The sequence below is a fragment of the Parasteatoda tepidariorum genome, chromosome 7 (assembly GCF_043381705.1).
Source record: "Parasteatoda tepidariorum isolate YZ-2023 chromosome 7, CAS_Ptep_4.0, whole genome shotgun sequence".
In the NCBI taxonomy this organism is placed as follows: domain Eukaryota; kingdom Metazoa; phylum Arthropoda; class Arachnida; order Araneae; family Theridiidae; genus Parasteatoda; species Parasteatoda tepidariorum.
In genome coordinates, this window is record NC_092210.1 from 79,862,084 (window position 1) to 79,889,333 (window position 27,250).

Genomic DNA, 27,250 nt, shown 5'->3' on the forward strand with positions numbered 1-27,250 from the left:
TTAAAAACGTTAAAATATAAATCGCGATATTGGGTTCTAAAAACGCTTAAATACAAATCGCGATATTGAATTTTTAAATTGCGTGAATGGGAATTGCGAGTAATGATTTTTAAATCGTGTAAAAACGAATCTCAACAAGTAACTTTGAAATCAGTTAAATACGAAAATCGATGATTTACATAAAAATCATCTAAATAAGAATCGCAATTTTAGCAGAATCTGGCCCAGTTCCTAATATTTAAAATTCTGTAAATCAGTCAATCAAAAGAAATCAAATATCAGCGGCCGTAACGAAACTGCTTAGGACTTTTTTTCTTTTTTCCAATCTATAGAGGAAGTCGCGGTTGTCAAGGCAACAAGTCGCAAGTCCGACTATATCGTTCGTTCGACTCCCCAAAACTTTTTGGAACATGGTCGGAAATTTTAAAAAGTCTTTCATCCCTGAAAAGATAAGAAAGTAGTCGAGTAGGAGACGGCATTGTTTTACCAAGGTTAACCACTTTTACCCCAGCCAGCAGATTGACATCTGAAGAAAGGTTTATTGGGGGCTTCAATACTTTCGCTCCGCGGAAGAAAAAAATTTTCAACAGAATATAATTTACTGCATAAAAAATTTTTCCACGCGGAAATTTATGAAAAAAGAGCGGAAGATATGGAAAAATCTGAAAAAAGCGGATACGCGGAAGAATCACATCCCTGAACTATGCAAGGTTAATGAAATGCATCAATTTAACATTTATGTAGTGTGATTTTGAATTGACATACACCAATGTTAAAATTAACTGAATGTTTTTCTCAAAACCTACATCCAGCCATAGAATTTAAATTTCTTTTCATCTTGAAATTTTCTTTTAATTTTCATTTAATTTTCTTTTCTTTGGATCTAAGTTTTTATAATGGTATATAGTTTAAATAGAATTATGTAAGAAAAACAAAAAAAAATTATTTTGCATACAACTACAAATTATTGACTTACAAATATTGAAATGTTTTTTTTTTTAAAAAAAGATTTATGAAAAAAGTAACAATTATTAATTATAAGTTTTTCTGTCTTAACTGAAGTAATATCTGATATTTATAGAAAAAATCTGTAATACATAAAATAAAATGATAATAAAAACTGCATTAGCTTTATAGTCGGATGAAATTTGCAAGCACAGATTCTGGTAAGAGTACCTCATAGTTGCCCCCTCCACAAAAAAAAAAAAAAAAAAAAACATTTTTTGGAACTGTATACATATGCATAAGAAAGGCAAAAAACTAATTTAAAAAAAAGTATAATTTGCTTGACTAAGTAAAGAAGAATTTCATTGCAAAAGAATAATAAAATATACTACACTTAATTTCAGAATTACTTTGTTCAGAGCAGAAAGTTTAAACAATACAAATGCATAATAGTTCAAAATCATTTTTATAGCATTAAAAATATCAATATCTAATTTTTGTTCAAGATCAATTAATTTTCCTTAATCAAATAATTTTAAGATAAGGTTTAAATGATCTCAAAATGAAAATAATAACTAGGCTATCTATCAAAAGTATTTTAGTGGACATTTCATAATTTAAAAATTTTATGACAAGATTACTGCATTGTTAATGATCATTTTTAAAATCAAGAACATGAGATGATGAACGGATAGCCGTGAAACTATACAAAACTCCATGCTTTGAGATTTCTTACTGCATTCCTGAAAATAATTTCAATCCATAAGCATAAAAATTTTTTAATGCAAAATTGTTATTTGAGGTTTTTTTTCTTCTATAAAATGACTGAATTCTCGAGAAGTACAAAATAATAAACCCTGAGAGTAAAGTTACATGCCTGAAATTTTATATATTGATAGACAGTCTCTAACAGCAGATGTTTGTTATTTTTATTAGCATTATTAAATCAAAATTATAAGCAAAACTAAAAAATTTTAAATTGATTATTTTAAAATTCAGAATTGCATTCTTAGAAAATGGGATGTTTTAAACCACAAAAACAGAATACCAGAACAGAACAAAATTGAGGAATACCAGATCAAAAAGTTAAATATCAATATACAAAATATTTTTTTTTATCGGGAAAATCAGGACCCTGCAATGCTGATTCTCATTAAAGTATGCAACTTAAAATTCGACAATTAACATCATTTTTACCTGTCATGAAAATAAAAGTTTTTTGTGAATGGCACTTTATATTTTATAAAGAAAATTTTTAATGTGTACTCATGGGCATGTTCTCTCATGAAAAGAGAAACCACATTGCTTGAACTCAGCATTATAGTTCAAAAATACTGAATATTGTATGAGACAAACCTGATATTTAGTGCATTGTTCACCAGGTACAAAGTTGGAAAGAATTGTGTCCAAGCTGGTGTTCAGCTATGTTTGGAAGGGGAAGAAAAAAAAAATCAGTTAGGCCAATGATCATACCATAATAATTAATAGCAATAAGAAATAAGAGAATGCACAAACCTGATAAAATCTTTGAATAGTTCTATCACTGTAGCTAGCGCATATTTTCTTTGTCACCAAATTTCTGTGATTCAGCATGTCATTTGCCACCAATGGTTCCTAGAATTGAAGTTTTACAATATATGTTTATCATACTGAAACAAAGTTCATATTAACTCCAAGTTCTAGTAAACTCTAAGTTCTCAATAATAAATATTAACAAATTTTAAAAAATGCAAAGTATGACATAAGTAAAAAAAAGTTATTTAACTTCTTTTTCAACTTTCTCTCGATTGATTACTCCCCCTACCTCAATGCTAAAATTGGAGAGATTTATTTTATGTTACATCATTAAAGTCGTTACCACTTAATTGCATATTGGATAAATAAATAATCCACTAACATGAATAAAATGTTATGGAACCAAATATGAAGCCAATGTTAAATTTCCTCATTTAAATGATGATTTATGGATGCGATTCCTCAATTAACTGCATGCACCAATAAAGTTACTTCTAACGAAATGTAATCAATGATCACTAAAATCAGTTTATTTCTTCAAAACTATATATTATTTACTAGTGCACACCCTTTTGTCATCGAATAACACAGTTACTGAGAGGGATGTAATGAATAGTGATTTGGCCGAACAGCCTAATACCGAATATTTGGCCATGAAAGCAGTCGAATATCAAATATTCAGAGGCTATTATTGAAAAATAATCAAAATTTAGCTACATTATTGGTATGGGGTAAACGGGGGAAAAAGCTTTAATAGTTATCCATTAGTAATATTTAGAATATATAAAAAAATGTCTGAATTATTAAAAAAAATTAAAGTTGTTAAGTTGAAAAAAACTGAAATAGAAAAGAAAATCCTTTTAACTCTTACAACAAAACTTTAATGTTAAAAATATTTTTTGGAAAAAAAGTATCTATAAAACATCAAATGAGAAATAGTTTATCAGAAACACTTAAAAATGCCGCACTATTATAAAACGCCAATAAAAAAAGATTACATACAAAAGCAAAACAAAAAAAAATAAATCTAAATTTTTGCACGAAAAGTTTAAAACTGAACTCCTCAGTTTTCCAATTACTGTATTTTCAAGAAAAAAGATTTAAGTCTAATAAAATCCTCTTAATTGCAGTGTCATAACAAAAACACTCTCAAACAAAAGATTTTCGAAAACAAAAAAACTAAAAGAAACCAAAAAAAAAAAGTAATTTTTTAACGAAAAATTTTACACTAAAAATCGCAATTTTATTGCTGAATTTTTAGAAAAAGAGGTGAAAGAAAAAATAATGTTCATAAGAAATAATTTTCAGAATATGCTGTGAAATAATAAAAACGCTGATAAAAAGAAAAGTTAACAAAAAAGAAGTAGAAAAAAAAATTGTTCTAAGTTCTTAAAATATTACTTTAATGCTGAAAAATTACAGTTTTCTATGTAATGTTTATTCAACTGTAAAGGAAAAAAGGGACAGTATAAGAATTCAGTTTATTAGAAAACGTTTCTTTAAAATGCAGGGCTATAATAACAGAAAACAGCAAAAACAAAATACACACAAAAAAAGTAAATGAAAGCAAAACCAAAATATTCTCAATTCTTAAAAGAAAAAAGGTTTAAAAAAATGACAAAATTGACATGCCTGAATATAATTTTTAAAAAAAATCATCAGTACACCCAGCTCAGCTCAGTATAAAATCATCTAATTTCAATTCTTCAAATTCTGCTCTCTCATTAGTTCTTTAGAGCATCAAGTTGCAAATTTTAGAACTTAATAAAGATGTGTAAAAACTATTTCTAATAATGTATGGTAAAAATTATGATTTTAGATTATTCTTTAATAAATCAATTAAAATTCAAAAAAAAAAAAAAAAAAAAAAAAAAAAAAAAAAAAAAAAAAAAAAAAAAAAAAAAAGGAATTTTGAAGAAAAATACTTTGACAAATATTTGGCCAACCGAATATTAATTACTGACTGGTACCCATGGTAGTTACAAGCATTATTACAAATATAATCCTGTAATAATAATACTTGTCCATAGCTGTATGTTACTCACTGCTGGGACAAGAAATGATCTTATCCTTCAGCATAAAGTTTGATCCAGGGGTCTGTCTAGACATTTTGTGAAAGGTCCGTTTTTCGTGAAATTGTGAAAAAATTACTCACATTCTTTCAACCAGGGTCCGCTTTTATGAATTTGTGCAAATAGGGTCCGTTATTGCAAAAAAAAACTTTTTCAAGGAGTTTTTAAATTGTAAAGACATACAAGATTATGCTCATCACTGTAAAATTATAATTAAAAAAATTAAATTTTAAAAAATAAACAACAATTGCTGCCTCTAAATTAGAGATGCAACATACAAATATTTGGTATTTAGCCTATACTGCTGAACGCAGAATATTCATTTCGAATGAATAATGGAAGAATCGTCTGCCGAAGACAAAACTAAATTCGTTTACGTCCATCTTTCTTGTTTTCTGCCCTGGAAAGGATTTATTCGATTAATAAAATAATAATGAAGATAAAAAAATTTGTGAAGGGTCCGATTAAAAGAAAAATCATTTTGTGAAGGGTCCGTTTTTAAGTTAAAATATTTTGTGAAGGGTCCGTTTTTATGAAAAAATGTTTTGTGAAGGGTCTGTTAACGGACCCAAATTTCTTCTAAAAAGACCCCTGGTTTGATCTCAGACAGTTATTAATACCAGCATATTCCTGACATAATCCAAATAATTGGTATAATAATACTCTAAAAACAGCTTTTGTTGAGTAATAATGTTATATTTGAGAAAATGGAAACACGTAAATCGATTTTAGATTATGATACATATAAATTTAGGCAAACATCTTAGTTAGATTACACGTAAAAAAAAAAGGAAAATAATTAATACTTATCTTTACTTTAAAAATTCATAATTCCTGATGCACATTATTATACTTAAATCATAGACATACGGTTAATATTGTTTAAAAGAAAGACAAAATTTACTTTGTGAGTAATATGTTGCTGTTCAACTGGGCCACGCCCACTTGGATCTATCAAATCAGGATGAGCCACAAGGTATCCTTTGTCATCCAACAAAAAGCAACTAAAATATACACAAGTAAAATTAAAAAAAAGGAAAAATGATTTTAAAATACTAACATAGTTATGATTTTACAGGATAAATTTCAAACATATGGGAAAACAAATTAAATATGCAAATAAATAAAAATTAAGAAAAATTACATTAATTATTGTAAATTCACTAAGTTTATGATTTTGTGAAATTTTAAATGTGGAGCTATTCTTTAGGAATATCTATCACTTTAAGGTCATATCACCAACTGGTGATGAGTGGAAAGCTTACAGGTATGCGCCAGAAGAAGATTTTTGTATGTTTTTAAAATAAAGTAGAACTGACCATTTAAATAGTTACCAAAAATTAAAAAAAAAAATAAATAAATAATTTTTTTTTTAAAACCTGATTATTCATTAAGTGGTGAAAGCAATTCCTGCATCAAGCAAGCTTTTTTTATACATTAAATAAATATATTTAAAAAAAACATGAATATGGTAACTTTTTACCTTGTCTGTACAATTACTGATGCATCAACTTCCATTCATTTAAACTCATCAGCACTAAAATCATATTTTTATATTGTATATCAGAAATAACTTAAAAGTGTGCCATTGTACAATACTAACGCTGTTTCAAGAGATAATTTAGATTGATGTTTCTTTCTTTGCACTGATAGTTTATTATTATTTCTTCACTTAACTTTTAATTTCATTATTTAGCTTTATAACAATTTACACAACAATAAATATTTATATGCATTAGGTTTCTGATGTATATAGATAAAATCAAGTGATTACCAAGTTTTAGAATTACTATAACTAAAAAAGCTATTGAACGATTTTCAGGGCTTGTATTGAAACAGTATATTACTTTCAAAATATTGCACATAAAAATAAATGCAAGGAAGTCTAAACTATTTAATAAAATGGATCTTACATCATATGGTCCTGCTGGCAAACTGGCAGTTTTTCAACAAGGAACTTATAAAAGTAACCAAAAGAGAAATCCAATCCCATCACAGCAACAACATTATCAGATGAAGTATGCAGAGCAGTAGGCCTATCAAAAGAATTGTTACTACAACAATAATAAATAAAAGAATAAAAAAGAAAGGAAAAATAATATTTTTTAAATAAAAATTATATCCATACAACCTGGAAAAAGAAATTTTTTTCTTATTTTAAAATAAATTAAACAGTTTAATAAAATTCTCTCAGAACATTTATTCTATATTCAATAAAAATTTATTACAGAGAAAATATAATTACAGCTCTTTTTTTAATGGTGTCTATTTAAAGTACAATACGATTTAATTAAAGTAATAACCAAATAAGTACAAAAATTACTTTGTAATACTTATCCCCTAAAGTTATTATACTATTTTCAAACCTTAAAATTAAGACTTTTTTTGTTCTGTTTTTAGGACTAAATTATTTTAATTACCACAATAGTTAAAGAGAAAATTTTTGTAAGTTATAATAATTTGGGTTGGCTGGTTTAAACCAATGTAGCTTTCTATAATTTTTTTACAGTTTCGTGTTTAACAGCTTTAAATAAATATAAATCTGCAATTTTTAAATGGATACATAGAATTAGGTTTCTACCACGTGAAATATATCAATGTAAGCAAATTTAAGATTAAATCATTATGTTTCTTTAAAATTTTTGAAATAAAATAGAGCATCACTAGTTTCATGTTGTGGAATTAAAATGAATTAAATCACAATCTTTTGAAAGAGTTTCTCAAACTTTATTTTTACCTACTTGTGGAGTAATCAACATACTAGGTTCAAGAACCAAAGTTATTGACCTGGCGAACTTGTAAACTTCTAAGTATATTCAATGTATTCTCTGTAATCGTTTTCCTGAAGTATAACGAACTGAACTGAATTTCAATTAAATGTAATGTATATATAGCAAAGTAAGATTTTGGTTCTTTCTCTCTTTTGCGCTTTGGTTTACGTCGATTCTTTTGTTCTACAGGTTTGATTAAAATCCTGGATGTTTTTAATTTAGTTGTTATAACGTTATGAAAACTATGTTTACATTTCGCATTTCACCTTTTTTATCTTTGATGATTGACCTATCTGAAATGTAGAATTTAATACATGCAATTTATCTCCCCACATCGGTGACCTTCAGGAGTGATGTGAACACGCCTACCGTGACAGAAATTCCCACTTCGATCAGAACATGCCTATTTTGATGGATGGTTCACATTCAACAGTTGGCTTGCTACCTGCGACTGCAGCATTATCCACCTTCTCCTGCTGTTGCTATTCAGTCTCGATCACACATAACGTACAACGTGTACGCACGACTGCTTAAGGCAGTGTTTCCTAAACTTATGACTTTTGTGAACCCTTTCTAAATTTTTCGTAATGCTGCGTACCCCAATAAAAAAATTTATGTATTTTTTACTATAAAAAAAATTGCACAAAAGTTAAATATTACAACTGGCTTTTGACAATACTAATTATTAAGTGTTAACTCAGCAAAAAATAGTCAATAGAAAAATACTTAATCATAAATTTTCATGGAGAGCTTTGTCAGCTTTGTTTTTAAATGAAATTTTTTTGAAATGTTCTTTTGTAGTAGGATATTTGCATAAGAACGCATACCCCCGCTAAACTGTTCCCGTACCCCTGGGGGTACGCGTACCACACTTTGGGAAACACTGGCTTAAGGCATCGCAGGAGCAACAACAACCGTGAAGTTAATATAGCTCTCATGATCAGCACTCAAAAAGTATGGTGATCTTAATACAACTAACCCGGATTTTCACAAAACAGCAATGAATCAACTAGTGGTATCCATTTACCGAATTCCATCACAGCTATGTTTCCTGTGGAGGAGTACTGTAGTGGGTCTACCACTACAAAAATACAATACCAATTCACTAGTATATGACACGTTAACTCGATTCTATGTTAGGGCACCTTTTCATAGATGAAGGTTGACATTGTCAATATCTACTCTCCCTACATACTTTTTTAATATTTAATGTTTGCTATAGTCGAAAGTATAAATTAGAAGGAAGTGCAATTTCAAGTTCTATTTTATTAGTTCAAGCAAAGAATTATTTTCTGTTACTCATGTAAACAAATTTGACTTGTATACATGCAGCATATTTATATTTTTATTGGAAAATTTTCAAATTACATTTTTTTATAATATCTTTAAGGTTCACACCAGTATGGTGACATGGCGATAATTGTCACTAAGTGTTCTAAAAATGTTGCTAAAATCATATGCATGAACAACAAATTTTTTATCTTGAAATATGTAACAAAATAGTAAGAAAAAAAATGTTTTTTTTTTTTGCATCGAATTCTATGCATTAAAAAAATAATAAATTTGGTACTAAATTTAATTGTTCTACTATTAATATTTTTATTTATAATATTATTAAAGTCCCTGATATCAATTCAAATTAAATAACTAAGAGTGTCTGGTGCAAAAAATTTTAAATTGAAATTTCAAATTTGAAACTCATGCATCGTAATATCGTATTAAAAATATTGGATTTATTAAAGCCATATGGAATTTCATAGCAATAACTGTTGAAAGAGAGGTCTGTGCAAATTGAGCACATCAAAAAGTCATAACTCAAACTTTTGATTCAAATTTTTTTTAAAAAAAAGGAAAATATAGTGTGTTTAAAAGCTCTTGCAGACCACACATCAACAGATGGCGGGCTGCAGGTTGTGCACCCCTACACTAAATGAATACCTAGGGGGTCTTATTGGACCACTAAATTTTCATTGTTGGTGTGAAACATAATTATATTAAAGAGGTTTAAGGAAAAATATTCAAAATTCATTTAAAATATTTAAGTATTTTTTTTTCTCATTTCTTTAATGCTGCAGTAACAATATTATTAAATTTAAAGCTCCCTTATGTTAGATATAATTATTAAGAAAAATGTAATTTGCTCCTTATTTTTTAAACCATTAGTACAGAAACATCTTTACTATTTTATATTTATTCAGCCTAGTAGTCATTTTCCCCCATCATTCTATTAATTAGAAATATTTTTTAATTAAAAGAAATATATTGTCTTGATTATCTCAGGTTTCTTTAAATTAAATTTGAATTGATTCAATAAATAGAAAAAACTGGAAAAGTTTAACTTATTACAGATAATTAATATTAATGCCCACAAATTGTATACTGTTAAATAATGTAATGATGCTGAAGTATGACATTTTTATACACATTGACAATCAAAGAAGGAAAACTAACTATTGTTGTTGTTGCTAATACCCATCTGGTCTGACGGGGTCAGACCAGATCAATGAATCCGTTGAGATTAAGAAAATCCGAAACCAGAATGGGAGAGGAATGAATGTCGTTCCAGCCAGCCCTAAACAGTTCAAGATGTGCTCAGGTGATGCCGGGTTTTGTTGGCATTTAGGGCAAAGAGGAAAGATCTTTTGATTTGCAGAAAATNAAGAAGAAAAAAATTGTCAGTGATGCTGAAATATGACATTTTTATACACATTGACAATCAAAGAAGGAAAACTAAGTTTTATATACTATAATAACATTTAGATATTGAATATTTATAATCCGATTCAAATAAGTTATCCTATTATTAGTAAACCTATTCAACAAATTGCTGAGCTTTGAACCACAACTTAATATTAATGTTTAAGAAAAGAGTGTCACTTACTTTCCTTCGAAAATTGTGAGACTCAGAGTTATGATGTACCCGGCTCCACCAACATCCAAATATGGAGAAGTGAGAATAATTTTACCAGGGTGCTCTAAAGCCCTAATGTACCAGTCACGCCTTGTTGGATCAAAGGACTTATCTATTAAAGTTGCAGGATAAACCAGGAATACTCCTGAGGATGTTGCGATAAATCTAAGATGGAAAAGAAAATAACTTGAAGACACACTACACTGACTACAATAGCTTTTTTTCAACATAACTTCATTAAAATAAAAAATGTTTAAGATAATTTATATTTTTTAAAAATATATTGCGTAATGAATGCAAAAATGGCATATTATTAAAATGGTAGAATAATTTTAAATTTTTAATACAAGCTTAAAGAAACATCTTTAAACAGACATTATCCATTAAAACTAGAAAAAAAGGTAAATGTTTTGGACAGTAAATACCCTACATCCTATACAAAACCAGCTTAGGACAACCAAAACAGAGAATCAATTTTGTCCTTATTTTTAAAAATGTGGCAATTATTAATTACAAAACTATATAAATTGAAACTTACATTGTGTTTCATAAAATGTAATTTAATAAAGATTTGGAAACTTAACACAGTTAATATTTAATCTCCATATCAAATTTAATTTTTTTAAAGCATTATTTTTTACTTTGATATTATTACAGAATTCCTGATATTTTTTTAATTGAAATAGTCTGAAATTAAGTTTTACATTACCTGTTTTAAAAACCAATGCACATTTCGTTGCTATATGATGAATATTATTGAATACAATTATAGGGAAGGAACAGCAATAGTACCATTATGGAGAAGAAAAAATGTATTTTGAAGCAAGTAAATTTGGTTTTCAAAGTTTGGTCTATTTGATTGGTGCAAATAGTTTTCAAGTTAAGCGCAGCAATATGCTTAAAAATTTACTTTTTGAACAAATTTGGACTTTCACATTTACATTTTATACCACATTCAACTGGGTTTAAAAAAATGCATTTACAAAAAAAAATATAATGTATTAGAAATGTAAAAAAAAAATCACCTAAATAAAAGAGTAACTGAGAATATTTTATGGGTTTCCTGCAGAGTAAAAAACCAAAAAATAGGCATAAACCATATTTAGGTAAATATGCATTAATAATTAGATGCCCATATGTGTATATAATTATATATATTACATACATACATAAACTGTAGTACACAGGTTTTATGTTATCCATTTTTTATGTTATCCCGTTCTTATGTAATTTTCTGCTGGTCATGTAATAAAAAAAATATAAACCGTAATACAAATTTGCAAACAATAATAAATATTGAGAGGGACATTGTGGAAGTTGTATCAAAAAACAAGAAACATGTAAAGATTAAAAATTTTTTTTAGTAGTCCATCTTTTGAATGTCAATTTTTAAAAAATATGTTAATATTTTTTTCACCCTGATTTTACATTATCCTGCTTTGTGCGTTTTCGTAAACGTAAAATCGGAGTTTCACTGTATGTATATATATACATATATAGTGCAATTTTTGATGATCTTTCAATTTTACAATAAAAAAAAGTAAATCTTAAACAAGAAAAGTGACACTTCATATATACATTTAAAAAAAAAAGATTTTTTGTTAAAATTTAACTATTATTTATTCTTTGATTTGGAAAAACAATTTTTTTTTTTTTGTAACAATAAATAGATTGATGATAACTTATAAGTGAGATTTTGAAACCAAATTACTAGCTCCAGAAAAATGTTCTTTGAAATTTAATTCCACAAACTTGTATCAATTGCTAATCTGTAACCAAAATTAATGAATATTTTTCAAATTTCTGAAAAATGCATCAAGTACTTTGAGCATTTTATTAAATACTAAATGGCTGGACATAAAATTGCTTTGAATCTCAACTCTTTTCATTTACATAAAAGTATTTCCCAAGATTTTTTAAACTCAGAGCCCTCTTTCTAGGGTGGAATGCTGTCCACCTATTCCTATTTGTCTACATATTAAGCTGAAAAATACAATACAAACAAAACAAACAATCATAATTTTTAGAAGACTTAAATACAAATAAAATAAAATAAATATTAAAAACATAAATGCTGTAAACACTAGCCTTCCTTTTTTTAAATTTTATTTAAAGCATAATTCTCAAATTATTCAGATGCTATTATTTTTTTCATGTATTATGCATTAGAATATAAAAAAAAGAACTTTCTATATATTTTGTGCTTTTAAATCAATCAATGCACAGTGTGCAGAAAATAAATAAAATATCCTGAATAACTTTTGATTTAATCATCGGACTCTCAAGTACAAGGATTCAATTTTATTTGTTTGAGGATATGAATTATTAGTGCGGACAATATTATAATTTACGGAAACAGACACAAATAGATATTCTCTTTCAATAAACATGCCTCTTTATATTCGACAAATTTGGATTTTCAATCTGAAAATCCAAATTGGAAATTGAATCCAGATTGACTATCCATTTAGGCTATCCGCAATCTGGCACATATGGTTCAAATAGTTTGTTTCGGAGAGCGGTGAGAAGTTTGGACCACTTAATGTAAATTTTACTTTTTGTGTATTTATGTTTTGTTTTAGTTCAAAAGAAAAATTAGGGCATTTTTTGCACAACCCATACATACTAGATCATTTTTAAGGAAGGGGAATGAAAGGCAAAAAAATTCGGTAATCCACTGATTTAAAAATTTCGTTTCGTAGGCATATTTCTTTAACTTTCCACAACAGGAAAGAAAGTAAATCATGGGCAACAAACAACATTTTCAAATAAAAAATTAAGATAAGAACAAGTTGTTCAGAAATGATTTTTAAAAAAGGTGTGATTTCGGCTTACATACGTGAAAAATCCTGGAACCTGAAACTTACTGATTTCAGAAATAAATTTCTCAATATAAAGATAGATTGAAATAAGTTAAAAAGAAAACTGATAATCATAGTTATTTTCATGCAACAATAAATTACGCCAAAATTAAACTGCATATAATTTACATAGTAAAGCATAAATGTACACAAAAATAAAAAAATCATGAGAAAATTGTTCTATACACTGTAACCTGCATGCAAAGATCATCAAAATAAAAAACTAAGAAATTAAACAATCACATTAATAATTTCAATAATAAATTAATATAATTAAGTAATTTTAATTTTGCAAGAAATGAAATGAAATATATAATAAATGTAAAACAATGGTATTCACTGCAATTTGATCGACAAGAGAAAAAAATTGTCAGGAAAACTGCTGAGTTACTTTTTCATAAGATGACTAAAAGACTGAAACAAGATTATATGTATGAATTAGTGAACGGTCTTTAAATTCGAACTATCCTAGGCAGGGGATTTATTAGAAGTATTAAGTTATCATTATTAAATAAAATAAAAAGATGATACAAGCATTCCAAAATTTTGAAGTGTATATCCAAAACAATACAAGCCTTTTAATGACTAAGTTCAAAACTTATTAAAATAAAACAATAATCATTAAAAAGAGTGCCTGCAATCTGAAAATAAAGTGCTACACTTAATTTAATATTTAATATTTTTAGATAATGAAAGCTTGGAAATTTTATTTTATACAATAATTATGCAAAATTGAAGACATTGATGGAAAAAAAAATTGACACTCAGCTTTTAAAAAATAAAAAAATTGTATATGTAGGATTATCTCGATTACAATATAAGAAAATGCCTGTAAAAAAAACCAAAATGACGCACAATGTTGAGTTCCTTTAACAATCATTCTAGGTACAAAATAATAATTAAACTTACAATATTTTATACAACAAGAGCTGCAATAGAATACTCACAGCAGTATTTAACTTTTCCATTAAGCGTATTTAAGATTTCATTAAGTGCAAGGTTAGATTCCTCTGTAGAGAGAGAGGAAAAAAAATTGTAATGTAGGAGAAAGGTTTTATTTGTTTAAAAAATTTGCTCCTTTTCAGTAGTGAAACACTTGCTGTATGTGAACTTGGACATATTGTAGGGTCTCGTACTGACTTACGACGTTAAAAGGTGCATAACAAAAATAAAAAAACAATACTGAAAAAAGGATGGCATTAAGAAATTTTTTGTTCCTATACTGATTAAGAATAATCAGTTAAAACAGCCTTTAAAATTCGATTTCTTCGGAACTCTTCGACCTATTTTGTTCGAAATTTGCATTTTGTGATAAAAAATTACTTTCTTTAAAATAATGTAAGAATTTTTATACCTTACAATAAAATTTTTTTCAACTAATATTAAATAAAATAATAAAAAATTATAATTATTAAAAATAATATTTTTCATGGAATTATCTTTGGACAAACCAATTTCAAAATTTAATTTTGAACAGAAATTTTTCAATTCACTTAAAAAGTTCTTGATATATTAGTGAAATAAGCAAAGAGTAAAATTAACATTAAGGGGTCCCAACTTTCGACCACATTCCTGACAAAACTGTTGGGACTATATTTCTCAGATAGCAGCTATTCCCTAAATTTTCGAGGTCAGGAATCATAATTGGTCGAAGGGAAGATATGCTTATTCAGAGAAAGTAGAAGTGCGATTTTGTATCCAATTACGTAACTTAAAATATCGCCTGAACTAATTAGTTATTTAGTTGTCTGAACTAATTAGCATATTTAGGGCCAATTCCTTAAATCATTTAGATTGAGATCAAGTATGTAAAAATCCATTCTTTTGATCACAAGTCATTTAGCATGTTTTCTTTATATTTTTTGCGAACTGCTCATACGGGCCTTCTGAAAAATTTTACAGTTCATTTTTTTAAAGCTGTATACATTTAGTAGTCACAGAATTACTAATAACTAAGGCCCGGATTTTGATGACATTTGCATTTTTTTGCATTTTTGGACATTTTTTGTCTTTTAGAGCATTTTTTTTAGATTTATAAGGCATTTTTCTTTACATTTTTGGGCGTATTTTGCATTTTAATGCATTTTTTAAAGTTTTTTGTTAATTTTTCCAATTTTTATTATTTTTTATCAATTTTCATTATTACACTGGCTTCCAAACAATGAAGAAAATCTATAGGATATTAACAGGTGAAGCAAAATCTTTTCAAATTGAAGAAGAATTGTCAGTAAGTGAGACCGTCTTTTTCAAGTACGCACCTATAACATCAGTAGACGTTGAAAGAAGCTTCTGCAGGAATGAAAATTTACTTTCAGACAAGAGACGCTCGTTTACATTTCAAATTATCAAAAAACATTTAATAATCCAATGTAATTCTGATATTTAGTAATATTATGAGATGGAAGTTGTTATATCCATTAAAGTTTCTATACAAAATAAAAATATTTTGGTGTCAATATATTTTCCTTTTTTTGTTATTTTAGGATATAAAACATATTTTTCAAACTTTAATGAACGTAGAACAAGTATTGCATTGCTTTATATTTTTTAAATGACTCATAATAATTTTAAAGAGCAAAACATTTTTTTAATTCAATATTTTTACTTTATTTAAGGCATTTTTTGCGCAATTTTTGCATTTTTAAGGGCATTTTTTGCCCTTTTTAAGGGCATTAGTTGAGATTTTTTAGGTCATCAAAATCCGGGCTCTACTAATAACACTTGAGTTGATTTTGCAGTAGATGAAACTAAGAGCTTTGAACCTGCTACATGAGCTACCATGCAGAACCATGACAGTTTTTTTTAAAAAAATTTCGTCAAATATTTAAATTTCAAATATTATTATCATTATTTTTTTATATTTAATAACTGCTTTAGCAACATTAACACTACTTAAAAATCTATAAATAGTACAATTAGATTATAGATTGAACCATGCAAAACAAAACAAAATTACCTTCGCACAATATAATCTGAAAACTCATCATGATGTAAAGCATCTTGCCAGGCCGGTGTAATCTGAGTTAAAGCAAGAATTTCACTTCTTATACCAGGCTGAAAAAAAAAAGAAAAACAGTTTAAATACATTCAGTGCATTGATTCAAATTACTTGATTACATTTCAAAAATGCTTTTAAATAAATAACTTAATTAACAGCTGGGCTTAATTAAAGCCTGCTTAATGTTATTGAAAAGAAAGTGAAAAAAAAGAGAGTAATTCCATTCCATAAATATTTTTTAAGGATATAAATTTAAAAAAGCGAAGTGAATTTCAAAACAGGAATTATGTTTATAAATTATCCCTATTTTATAAATAACATACCGATTATGCAAAATAATCATCATAGATACAAAATTTAACCAAAAAAATTATTCCACGTTTTGCTAATTTACAGCCCAAAGAGCCTAAGTTTGTGACATGCAACTTAGAACAATTTAAACGTTCCAGCAGTACAATTAGGTCCAAGGCGCAATGAAAATTTTGTATGTAGATTATAACGTTTATTTCCCTATGTAGGCATTTATACAAAATTTGATAATTATTTAATAAATGCTTGTTTTTCCTTTCCTTTTTCTCTTTGCAATTTCAAGGGTTAAATTATTTATCATTTTATAGATATGATATCAATTTCATAAGTGAGTAGGGTTGTCTAACCAACAAAATATATTTCAGATTATCTATATAACAGAGTTTAAATAAAATCGAATTAATTTACTAAAGTCAGAATATTTCTCAGCTAGTTCTTATTTAATAAAAATTATAAGACGCTGTATATTGATTTTATTTATTGGTTAGCTTTTGAAAATAAATTTAAAGTTACTCTGTTACAAATTTAGTAACAAAATTATTTCATGATCTTCAAGTCTTTAAGACGTGTTTGCGCCTTCTCTCCCTCAAAAAATAACATCCAATTTAGCCCAAAAAACACTTTTTAAAATTGATATCCTCAGTTCAGGATACATGAAAAGATATTTACGAGAGTCTACCATTTTCATGTATTTATGATGAGTCATTGAGTCTATCAATCTGCAAGCAAAGTAATTATCTTCCTTTTAAATGTATGAAATAATAGATCTTACAAACAATTCCTTTCTAAAAGTTTTCAGATAAACTCAAATCTGATATGGAAGGTCTATATGCATGCTGATGGACTTCACATACCTACATTTATATTTTTCTATTATATATAAACCCATAGAGTTTTTCTGAAGAAGTGTGCTGGAACATCTACAAATGTAAGTTTTAGATAGAATCGTTCAAAAATATAACTTTGAAAATTCTATTTAAAACTAAACATGTAAGAAACCCTAAGCATTTTTTAACTTCATAAAATAAACAATTTCGTTAATTAAAATACTAACATCTATTAACATAAGAAAAACTATTTTTTATTAGCAGGACTGTTTAGCATGTAATAGTTCTTTATAAAACTATAACTATGCATATGAAATCATTGCATGCTTAGACCAAACAAGTGAAGTCCGACTTTGAAAATTAAATTTATATGAAACACTACAGGTAATAGATNACTTACAAGAGTCTACCATTTTTATGTATTTATGATGAGTCATTGAGTCTATCAATCTGCAAGCAAAGTAATTATCTTCCTTTTAAATGTATGAAATAATAGATTTTACAAACAATTCCTTTCTAAAAGTTTTCAGATAAACTCAAATATGATATGGAAGGTCTATATGCATGCTGATGGACTTTACATACCTACATTTATATTTTTCTATTATATATAAACCCATAGAGTTTTTCTGTAGCAGTGTGTTGGAACATCTACAAATGTAAGTTTTAGATAGAATCGTTTAAAAATATAACTTTGAAAATTCTATTTAAAACTATACATGTAAGAAACGCTAAGCATTTTTTATCTTTATAAAATAAACAGTTTTGTTAATTAGCATAATAAAACAAAATCATATTCAAACAATAGAAGAATGTCTACTTAAATACACATCAGTATTAATAACATCTATTAACATAAGAAAAGCTATTTTTTATTAGCAGGACTGCATATAATAGTTCTTTATATAACTATGCATATGAAATCATTGCATGCTTAGACAAACAAGTGAAGTCTGACTTTGAAAATTAAATTTATTTGAAACACTACAGGTAATAGATTTCAAAAGAGCTTTTCATATTTAAAAATCAAAAACAATTTTATTTCTTTCAAACATAAAATATTACCTTAAATCCAGGATTTGGCAGGTTACGATCAGGATCTTTGAAATATGCCATATAGCTAAATATTTTTAGCAAGCTTTCATCTTCAGTCAAATAGTTATAGGGTGAGACAAAGCATGATGCAGATAGGAAAGCTCCCATAGTACCTAAATTTAACACAATGAATGATCAGATTGGCAAATGCAAAACATCGGTTAACCTCATAAAAAAAATTTCTTTTAATTCCTAGTGAATCTCCTTTAGAAAAACAATTATGTGCCACTCTTATAACATGCCCTCAAACATTACTTTTAAACTCTTTAAACTGGATACCACTTTTTTTAAATTTAAAAAAAAAAAAAAAATTACTTTCAATTCAAAAAAAAAAAAAAAATTATTCAGAACTAAACAACTAATTATTCCCCTGTCACCTTTATCAAGAAAGAAAAAATGGTGCTGTGCATGTCAAATATTTTGAACAGTAGCATCTTTTAGACTTTCCATTGGGATGACAGTTAGACCCCATAGTTAAATTATGAAATCCTGCAAGTTGAAATGACACATTAAATTATCTCGATACCCCACTGAAATTTCCTTTCAATGATTCAATTTAATTAGTTTGATCAATGCAACTGGATTAAAAAAAGAATGGAAATCCACTAAAACAAGATATTCATATAACATTTAGACTGAGTTTAATTGTGAATGCAACAACTCAATAAGCGTCTTACAGGTAGGTAATGTCTATGTATCAAGGAGGCATTGCCAGGTTTATTATTAAGCAATGAGGAGATGTTAAGGGGGAGTAAAACTATTGAATGGAACTGACTGGGATGTAGGAATACAAGTGTCTATTCAGTATCATATGGCTAACTTCAATATCTGTTTAATTAGGAAAAACATTTTCATTTCGTTGCATCTTCATCTGAAATTATTTGAGACAGAAAAAGCAAAAGATCCTTATTCTTGAGAAAATCTCTCTTCATTCAACAATGTCTTTCAATGCTTTAACTCAGAAGGAAACAAGTGAAGTTTTAGAGTATTACAAACATCAAAAGACTGTCTTCAAACATAGGGTCGAACACTTTAGAGAAAAACTAATGAAAGCAACGTGCGAAAATGGAAACAAATTAGAACATATTCTGAAAATCTGGATTTACAGATTTGTTTTTAAAAATGGTTTCCTCAAGTTAGAAGAACAAACATTAAGTATCAGATCCTATGTTACAAGAAAAGGCTACAGAAGCCGTTGAGAAATTAGGAATAAACTACTTTAAGTAAGATTCCGAATTCTAGTGAAGTCCTGAAGGAGGCACAGGATTTAATGCTGATAACTAGTGAGAAATGGAAGTCAATAAGCTCAGAGTCTGCTTCTGTGGATGCTGGCACGGTTGAAGAAGAGTTGGAGAAACTACCTTCTTTATTTGAGGCACCTGAAGACATATTAATGCTGATGTCTTTTTTTTTATTGACCATTTTTGGAGAAAACTACATGCTTAGAAGAAGAAAAATGTAAAGTAAGGTAAATGACTTTACTTTATAGAAAAAGGTGTTTTGAAGGAATAAATTTATTGAGGCTGGGAATAAAAAGGAAAGCAAATAGATCAGCATGGGTGACTCCAGATTTAATAACTGAATGGTTGCTTGAACTTGATCGAAAAATGGGTCACAAAGTTTCATTCGCAAGAAACATTCTAATTGAAGCTAAAAATTTTATAGGTAGTAACTTGGAATATTTAGTTTTTAAAAATTTTTTTTGCCCCAATGCCTCTTCATTTTAAAAATCTCCAATACATATTAAATTGACTAAAGCTTACTGAAGAAGAATGTAGTGTAATTTTTCTAACATCCAACAACAGACTAATGAGTTAGTTTTAATCTTCCAGTATTTAAATGTTCAAATAGCCTCACAAAAAAGTGGTTTTTGTTTATTTTCCCTTGTTTTGATATTTTTAGTGCATTATTACAATAATTTGCTTCTTTTTTCTTTAAAAACACAATAGCATGCTTTATATTCAAGTGAAATTTCCACAGATTTTTTAGATTACCTATTATTTATTTAGATTCACTTGTTTTTTAATATGAAAAAATAAAAATAGTATTTGTTTTTTTTGGGGGGGGGGGCGGAGGGGGTATAAAACATTAAATGTGTATTCAAACATTAAAAAGATTAATTGCTCACCTAGAGAAGATAATTGTTTCATATGTCTACATGTGTTGGAGGTGGGAAGAATATCGATACGATGATATGAAAAGTTGACAGAGTCTGAAATGATGTTATTTTTTAAAGTCTTCTGAGGAGGAGTTGGTTCAAAGGATACCACAACCACAATATAAGGTGATCTTTCAATCTAAAGAAAAAGAACACATTAACCAAATTTAAAAAAAAAAGTAAACAAATTAACAGCTGGGGTCGTAGCCTTGTTCTGATAAACAAAGATAGTGCTTTTAAAGTAAGCACTGGTAATTAGTATTTGAAGAAATTATTCTGATTTTTATATTTTATCAACTATTTTCCTCTTAAATAGGCATATCAGACAATTTTTTACACATGTTTTTAAACGTATTATTAGTTGAAGTAGCAGATAATTACTTACAGAAGTAGACGACAAATCACTAAACACTTTTCTAACCACTCTGAAATTTAAAACCTTTACTATATATGAGTTAAGAAAAATTTTAACTAGTAGATATGAATAAAAACGAACATTTATAAGCAATGAATTTCTGTAAATAAATACACACAAGATAATTAGTTACGAAACTGAGCTTCCGAGAGTCTTTAGGCAGCTGCCAGAGCTTTTCAGGGATTCATCAGCCATTTTGGAAAAACCAAATAGTTTAAAATTCTTAAGCATTTTGAAAAATAAAATTGTTACTGTCTCATTAGTTAAACAGTATTAACTTTAAGATGTTTACACAAATTTCAAGTGCATGTAGACAAAAATCTGCTTTATTGTTTGAAATCTTTAGTGCCTGACTCTTAGATAAGATATAATAGAATAACATGGTTTTATGAAATGATTTTTAGCAATTTTAGTTAGTGATAAAAATAAGTTTTGAATAATATTAATGAGCACCTTTAATATTTACAGCTATAATTATTTTACCAAATCTTAGTTTAGAGATAATTTTATTAAAATATAATATATAGATAATTTTATTCAAATTTATTAATGAAACACTCTTACCTTTTTCCAGCTAAATATTGCAACTTTCTCAACCAAAGAACCATCTTTTATCATAACCTTTTTAGGTGGATTGAAGGACACAACTTGTTTCCCACTAGGTTCTCTGAATAGAAGAAATAAGCGATTAATATAATGCTTCCTAAAAACTTCTTGCTTTTACTTGCACAAATACAAGAATTATTACTGCAAATAATACAACTTAATTAATTGTTTTTCAGCGTAGAGAGATAATTTCCAAAAAATGACTGTGACTTCTACTTTTGAATGTGACAGAACCGTGGTACCCAAAGGATGCTCCGTAGTCCATTGAAGAGTCACAGGGTCCAAAAATTGGTATTTTTTTTAAACCAGTAATGATTTTGGAATCCTGTAATTGTATTTATACCTAACTGTTGATATATTTATTTTTTATTTTAGTAAATTTTTATTTTTTATTTTAGAACATTTTAGTAACTTTTATGAAATTATTTAACAAAAACAACTGTGAAACAATAAATATTTATCCAATTACAATATATTGAATAAATTATGAAAAAGATGCAGGGATGTCAATGTTCAGGTAAGCTGAAGAAGACCACTTTATCATAGTCAATGATCAACCATTTTGCAGCATTAAATACTCTTTATAATATACATTATATAACAAGGAATAATAAGGAATTGATGGATATATGAAATATTTATTAATACAATATTTCATAAATATTGTATTAAAGTGCAATTAAAATATGAATTTTAAAGATGTGCTCTTATAAATAAAAATTAAAAGAGCATCACACATTATCTGTATTTATAATGCCACGACTTTGGCCCAGAATTCAAGTTAATTCTACTGCAAAAGACTAAATAGCTTTTCACTAGAAACATTGCTGTGTGGGATCAGAAATATCTTCATTAGAACAATTTTCAGAGTGTTGTACTTAAAACAAACTTTCTGATCTTTGACTTTCCCTATCTATGGGGAAAGTAATTTTTAAGGTATAAAAAACTTATGATAAAAATTTGATGATTGAAGTAGTATGATGTAGTTGAAGGAAAGCAATATTAGTAGAATACTGAAGATGATAATTATTACTAGTTTAAAAAGAATTGGTGAGTGTTTGAATCATTTTAGGAATTTATTATTATCGATTTGTCCGATTATTAACTTGTCCAAAGTGATGAGCAATTATTTATCAAAATTTCATTAATTGCTTTTAAGAAGATGAGATAAATAATAAAAATGGCCAGGAAGAATCTCAGGGTGCGTAGCCAAATCTTTCAACAAAAAATAAGCACCTTTTAAGTACTTTTTAAGCACTCAAAAAATATTTTTAAGCACTATATACATTAATAAAATGCAAAATAATTTTTAAAAGACTTTACCCGATCATAATAAAATAACCAGTGTCTGACTAAGAACTGTTTTCTTGTTTATATTAGCCATTATAAAAAGATGAAAAGGTTTTCCGGTTCGACATCAGACGGTGGAAAATGAAGCCTGAAATTGTGAATATCTCGCAAAATGCAACAGAGTTTACATGAGGGTGCAAGAATCTCGCCAAACCTCCCTGCTTAGTAGATGCACATAAGGACTTTCAAGGATTTCATCAAACATGTAAAATGATTGACGCTTTCATGTGCTATGGACCAATGGGACACCCAAATATATTGAAATTGAATGAATTGTGAAAACTTTGAATTGAACAATGTGAAAAGCATGTCTTTGCTTAATATGTGGAGAAAATCGACATGGTAAAGAAAAAAAATATCATTTTCGAAAAGGAAAAATTAAGCACTTTTTAAAAACACTCAATGAAAAAAGCACCTTAAAGGGCTTTTAAAAAACGAAAGTCAAAAGTAAGCACTTTTTAAAAGCGCTACGCACCATGCTTCAGTATTAAACCCCACGTCCATCAAGCAATTAAAAATATGAATGTCAGGTATACATTAGTATAGTTTGCCAAGGAAAGTTAATGAATCCATGTATCAGCTATTAATTGATAAAATTTATCGCTCTTTTTCTTAGGCAATCAAATGTGTTGGTGGAGAAAGTGTGAGAAATAATAACGAATTTTAATGAATTCAAAACATAAGCAACCATATAACGGTTTTCGAAGCAGGCAGATGTAAAGGGAATCTCTAAAAATAGATTTAATTCTACACTCAATTGTGGTATTAAAAAGATTTAAATAAGTTAATCATTTAGTTTTTAATGTTAGGAAATATGTTACACATATATTAGCATGACACTATCATAGTTTAAACTTCAGTAGGTTTATTACATTTTACAATATCCACACTGAAGTTATTGACTTGATAGAGTGCAATTCTTTGTTCACTTTTTTGTAAGTCAGTAAAATCTTCATAAAAGAGATCAACAAAATAACCTTCAAGCATCATATTGATATCAGCAACTTCAGTATACAATAATCTTCAAGTGGAAATTTTTCTGTGATGTATTTGAATGATTGAGAATAAAATGTCTGAAACTTTGATAAAATGCAAACACAGCATCTTCAGTTAAAGAAATTTCCTTGTCTTGCTTCATTCAACTTTTTTGTTTGTTTTTTTTCCTCTCCATTGCAAAATTCCAAATTGAGAATACTTTTTGCTCCATCAACCGAAAGTGGTAATATATAGCGTGCAATTAACTTAGTTAAAAGCATTTCCAAATCTCTCCGAAGACAATGGTTCTTCAGTTTGCAGAAAAATGTTCACAGAAAAGCAATAAAACAGCTTGCAAGAACAAAAGATAAAGTTTTGTTCTCAGATCCTTTCACATTTATCAGATTTGAACCATTTTCCCTTAAAAAAAAACAGAAAGACAGTCCTAGTGTTCTAGAAATCTTTCAATAACATTGAGCAAACACAGATATTTTGTGGTCACATATTTTAGTATCACATGCTCACAAAAGCTCTGGCAGGCTTTCTTTTTTTAAATAATAAAATACAACAATAAAAAAATATTCAACATTCATTTGTAGCTCCCTTCTTTTTGCAGTTAAATGTAACAAATAACAAAAGCATTGACATGCAATCATTTTTGAATTCTTTTCAATAAAAACATTGTGCTTCTAATAAAAAGTCCTTTATACTTTCCAACCATAGATTAAGCATTACATATGAAAATGCTCAAGGAATATATCATTTTGCAAGTTCCTCATTAAGCAGGTGAAACATATTTTGTCTCGTACCATCACTATCACACTTTGACAAACTTCACAGTCATGGAGTTATTCTATCATCATCGATAATGCTTACAATTAGAGGAATATCTTAACTCGAGAATGAGAATCACTGGCATCAGAAACAAGCGGAAAAAAATTTAAAAATAGCCATTAGCTCATTGTTAATATTTATTGTTGAACAATAAATAACAGCAGTCGTTCTTGCTCAGCTATATTTAGCAACTATACCCAAATCCTCATAAAAAAATAATTTTCCTAGATAAAGGTCGCACATGATCAGAGACAGCATTATGTTCCAAAACGAAATTAGCAAATCGGGCCATGTCTTAGCCCGAATAACTCAAAAATCATCTGATGAAGAAGAAAATAATGCAGTAGTTTTCTGGCTTAAAGCCCATTTCTCAGTATTTTTATTTTTTTATGCTCTTCACAATCCACACAACATCTACAATCACACGGTTCACCCTTTGCAAAAGTAGAATAAGCATAACACAATATCCATAATTCTCAGACGTTTTTGAGCATTTTAGAACAGGAAATTCTTTTATATAATCATCTTTGAAAATAGATTCTTTTAAATGGCATTAAGTAGTTTTTTAAACTTCAAAATACGCTTTACAGTTAACCAGCCAGCGATGAGAACAATGTTTGATAGAAATAAACTTTGCAAGTGCTACATTTTTTCAGCCTCAGTTGCTCTGATCACAATGCCCAAATTACATTCTGACTACAGAGTTCCCACTCAATTTCAGAAAAAAAAAAAAAAAAAACTCTTGACTTTTCCAGGTATAAACTTCAAGGAAAATTGAGACCATATTTTCAACAGAAAACTTTAATTCTTTTATTTGTAATGTGAAATATTAGATTTTTTATGTAAAAAGATATCATTTAATGAGGAAGGGAACATTTCAGTTTGACTAAAAATGTGAAATTTTTACAACAAATAATTGTAATGGATGTTAGAACTATTTAACTCGAATCTCAATAATTGATTACAGTTACTGACAATTTTAAGACTAGTTATTTTCCAGGTATGGTATAGGATTATTCCAGGTTTTTGTAAAAAAATTGCAACTTTCCCGGATTTTTGGAGTAAAAATGAAATTCCCTGACCAGTGGGGGAACCCCTGACTAGTGTGTTGAGAATTAAGGCATCTACTCCAAAGACATGACGCATTGCATTCCTACTGTTACCCAAGCAAATGCAGTAACTTCACAAAACGGAAGAATGAGATCTTGATTTTTGCATGGATTTGCATGTGAAAAAGCAGAGTATTATGAAAGCTGTGCAGTGTTCAAATGTTAAAAATGGGGAAACTCTGCTGAAAGCGAAGCAATTGGCATGCCTGAAGATGTGCAGTTATAAAAAATTGCAGTGGTATTTTCCATCCAACTTTTAGATTAAAAACAGTTTCAATAATAAAGAAATGTGCTTTTCTGATAACTATTTTCAACCTTTATAAAAGCTCTTTTTTGTCTTTATTTTTATGAAAACCATAAATTAGCTCATTTAATTCCTTTTGAGATTATGCATGCACCAAAAACTAATTCAGAATAAGATTTAATGCTGCTCAAAAGCTATGCATGCAACTGTCTAACATAAAGTCTAATTTTAATGCTATTATTGATAAAACAATGAAAATCAATTTCATGGTTCAAATTAAAATTTTTTAAAATAATTTAAGACTTTTTTTGCTTATTTTTTAATAAACTTTATACAGTTGGGGTTTTGTCTAACCAATAATAGTTTGATAGATGGAGCTCTGTAACTAGATTCAAATTGTAATCCATTGTGATAGAAAAAATCAACACAAAGATCTTGTTTCTGGTCACAATGACTATTAAAAACAAATTAACAGTCTCTGCAAGTAATTTGTAAAAAATAAAATAAAGGTGACTTTAATGACTTTTAAAATATTTTCAAAATTCAGTAATTTACCTTAAAATAGCATTATAGTTTATTTCGAATCCATTCTTGTCTTCCAGGTGCCAAATATAAGTGTGAATATGATGCCAACTTGCATAGGTTGGGTGGCTAAATGATGGATGTGCAATTGCAACACCTGAGGGTATTGAGAAAAAGCATTAAATCAAATATTTCACTGACACATTTTAAATCAATTAGAGAATTTAACTTAAAGATTTAAAACAATACTGTTTCACCATGCAAAGAAATAATTCAATGGAGAACTTCAATATTTTATAAAAAGGTTTATAGCACAAAAAACATTTTTGCATTATTTAAAAACTCATTATGTAGAGAATTTAATTTTTTTACATTATATTACATGCATTTTTACTCGGCTTGGCTGAGTTGAACCCAACTGTATTTCTCTTATAGAGAAAAAAAAATACAGGATCAGGATTCCCAGATTTTTCCAGGTTTACCAGGTCAATTTACATAAATTTTTTAGTTAAGGCAGCAAAATTTTAACAAAATTCATACTGAATAAAAAGATAAATTACATTTAATGCAAAAAAAAACTCATCATATTCATATAATAAAAAATAAATTCAATGCGTATCATTATGGCAAGGACTTAAATTAAAATTAGCAATTTAAATAATTTGTTTTTCAATAACAGTCAAATTGAAAAAGCAATGTAAAAATTAATTACAATAATTTTCTATGCTCTAGA

At 27.8% G+C, this 27,250-nt stretch overlaps 1 protein-coding gene across 1 annotated transcript in view; it reads right to left on the minus strand.

Moving 5' to 3' along the window:
- The window catches only part of LOC107451859 (VWFA and cache domain-containing protein 1), a 69,500-nt gene that overhangs the window by 7,075 nt on the left and 35,175 nt on the right, over positions 1-27,250 (minus strand). The window contains exons 12-21 of the mRNA XM_043053885.2: positions 26,551-26,674; positions 21,442-21,544; positions 20,433-20,601; positions 18,275-18,417; positions 16,032-16,129; positions 10,185-10,379; positions 6,446-6,568; positions 5,437-5,536; positions 2,461-2,559; positions 2,302-2,367 (exon numbers count right to left, since the gene is read on the minus strand). Of these exons, the coding sequence (XP_042909819.2) occupies positions 2,302-2,367; positions 2,461-2,559; positions 5,437-5,536; positions 6,446-6,568; positions 10,185-10,379; positions 16,032-16,129; positions 18,275-18,417; positions 20,433-20,601; positions 21,442-21,544; positions 26,551-26,674 (1,220 nt within the window). The remainder of the gene's footprint in view (positions 1-2,301; positions 2,368-2,460; positions 2,560-5,436; positions 5,537-6,445; positions 6,569-10,184; positions 10,380-16,031; positions 16,130-18,274; positions 18,418-20,432; positions 20,602-21,441; positions 21,545-26,550; positions 26,675-27,250) is intronic.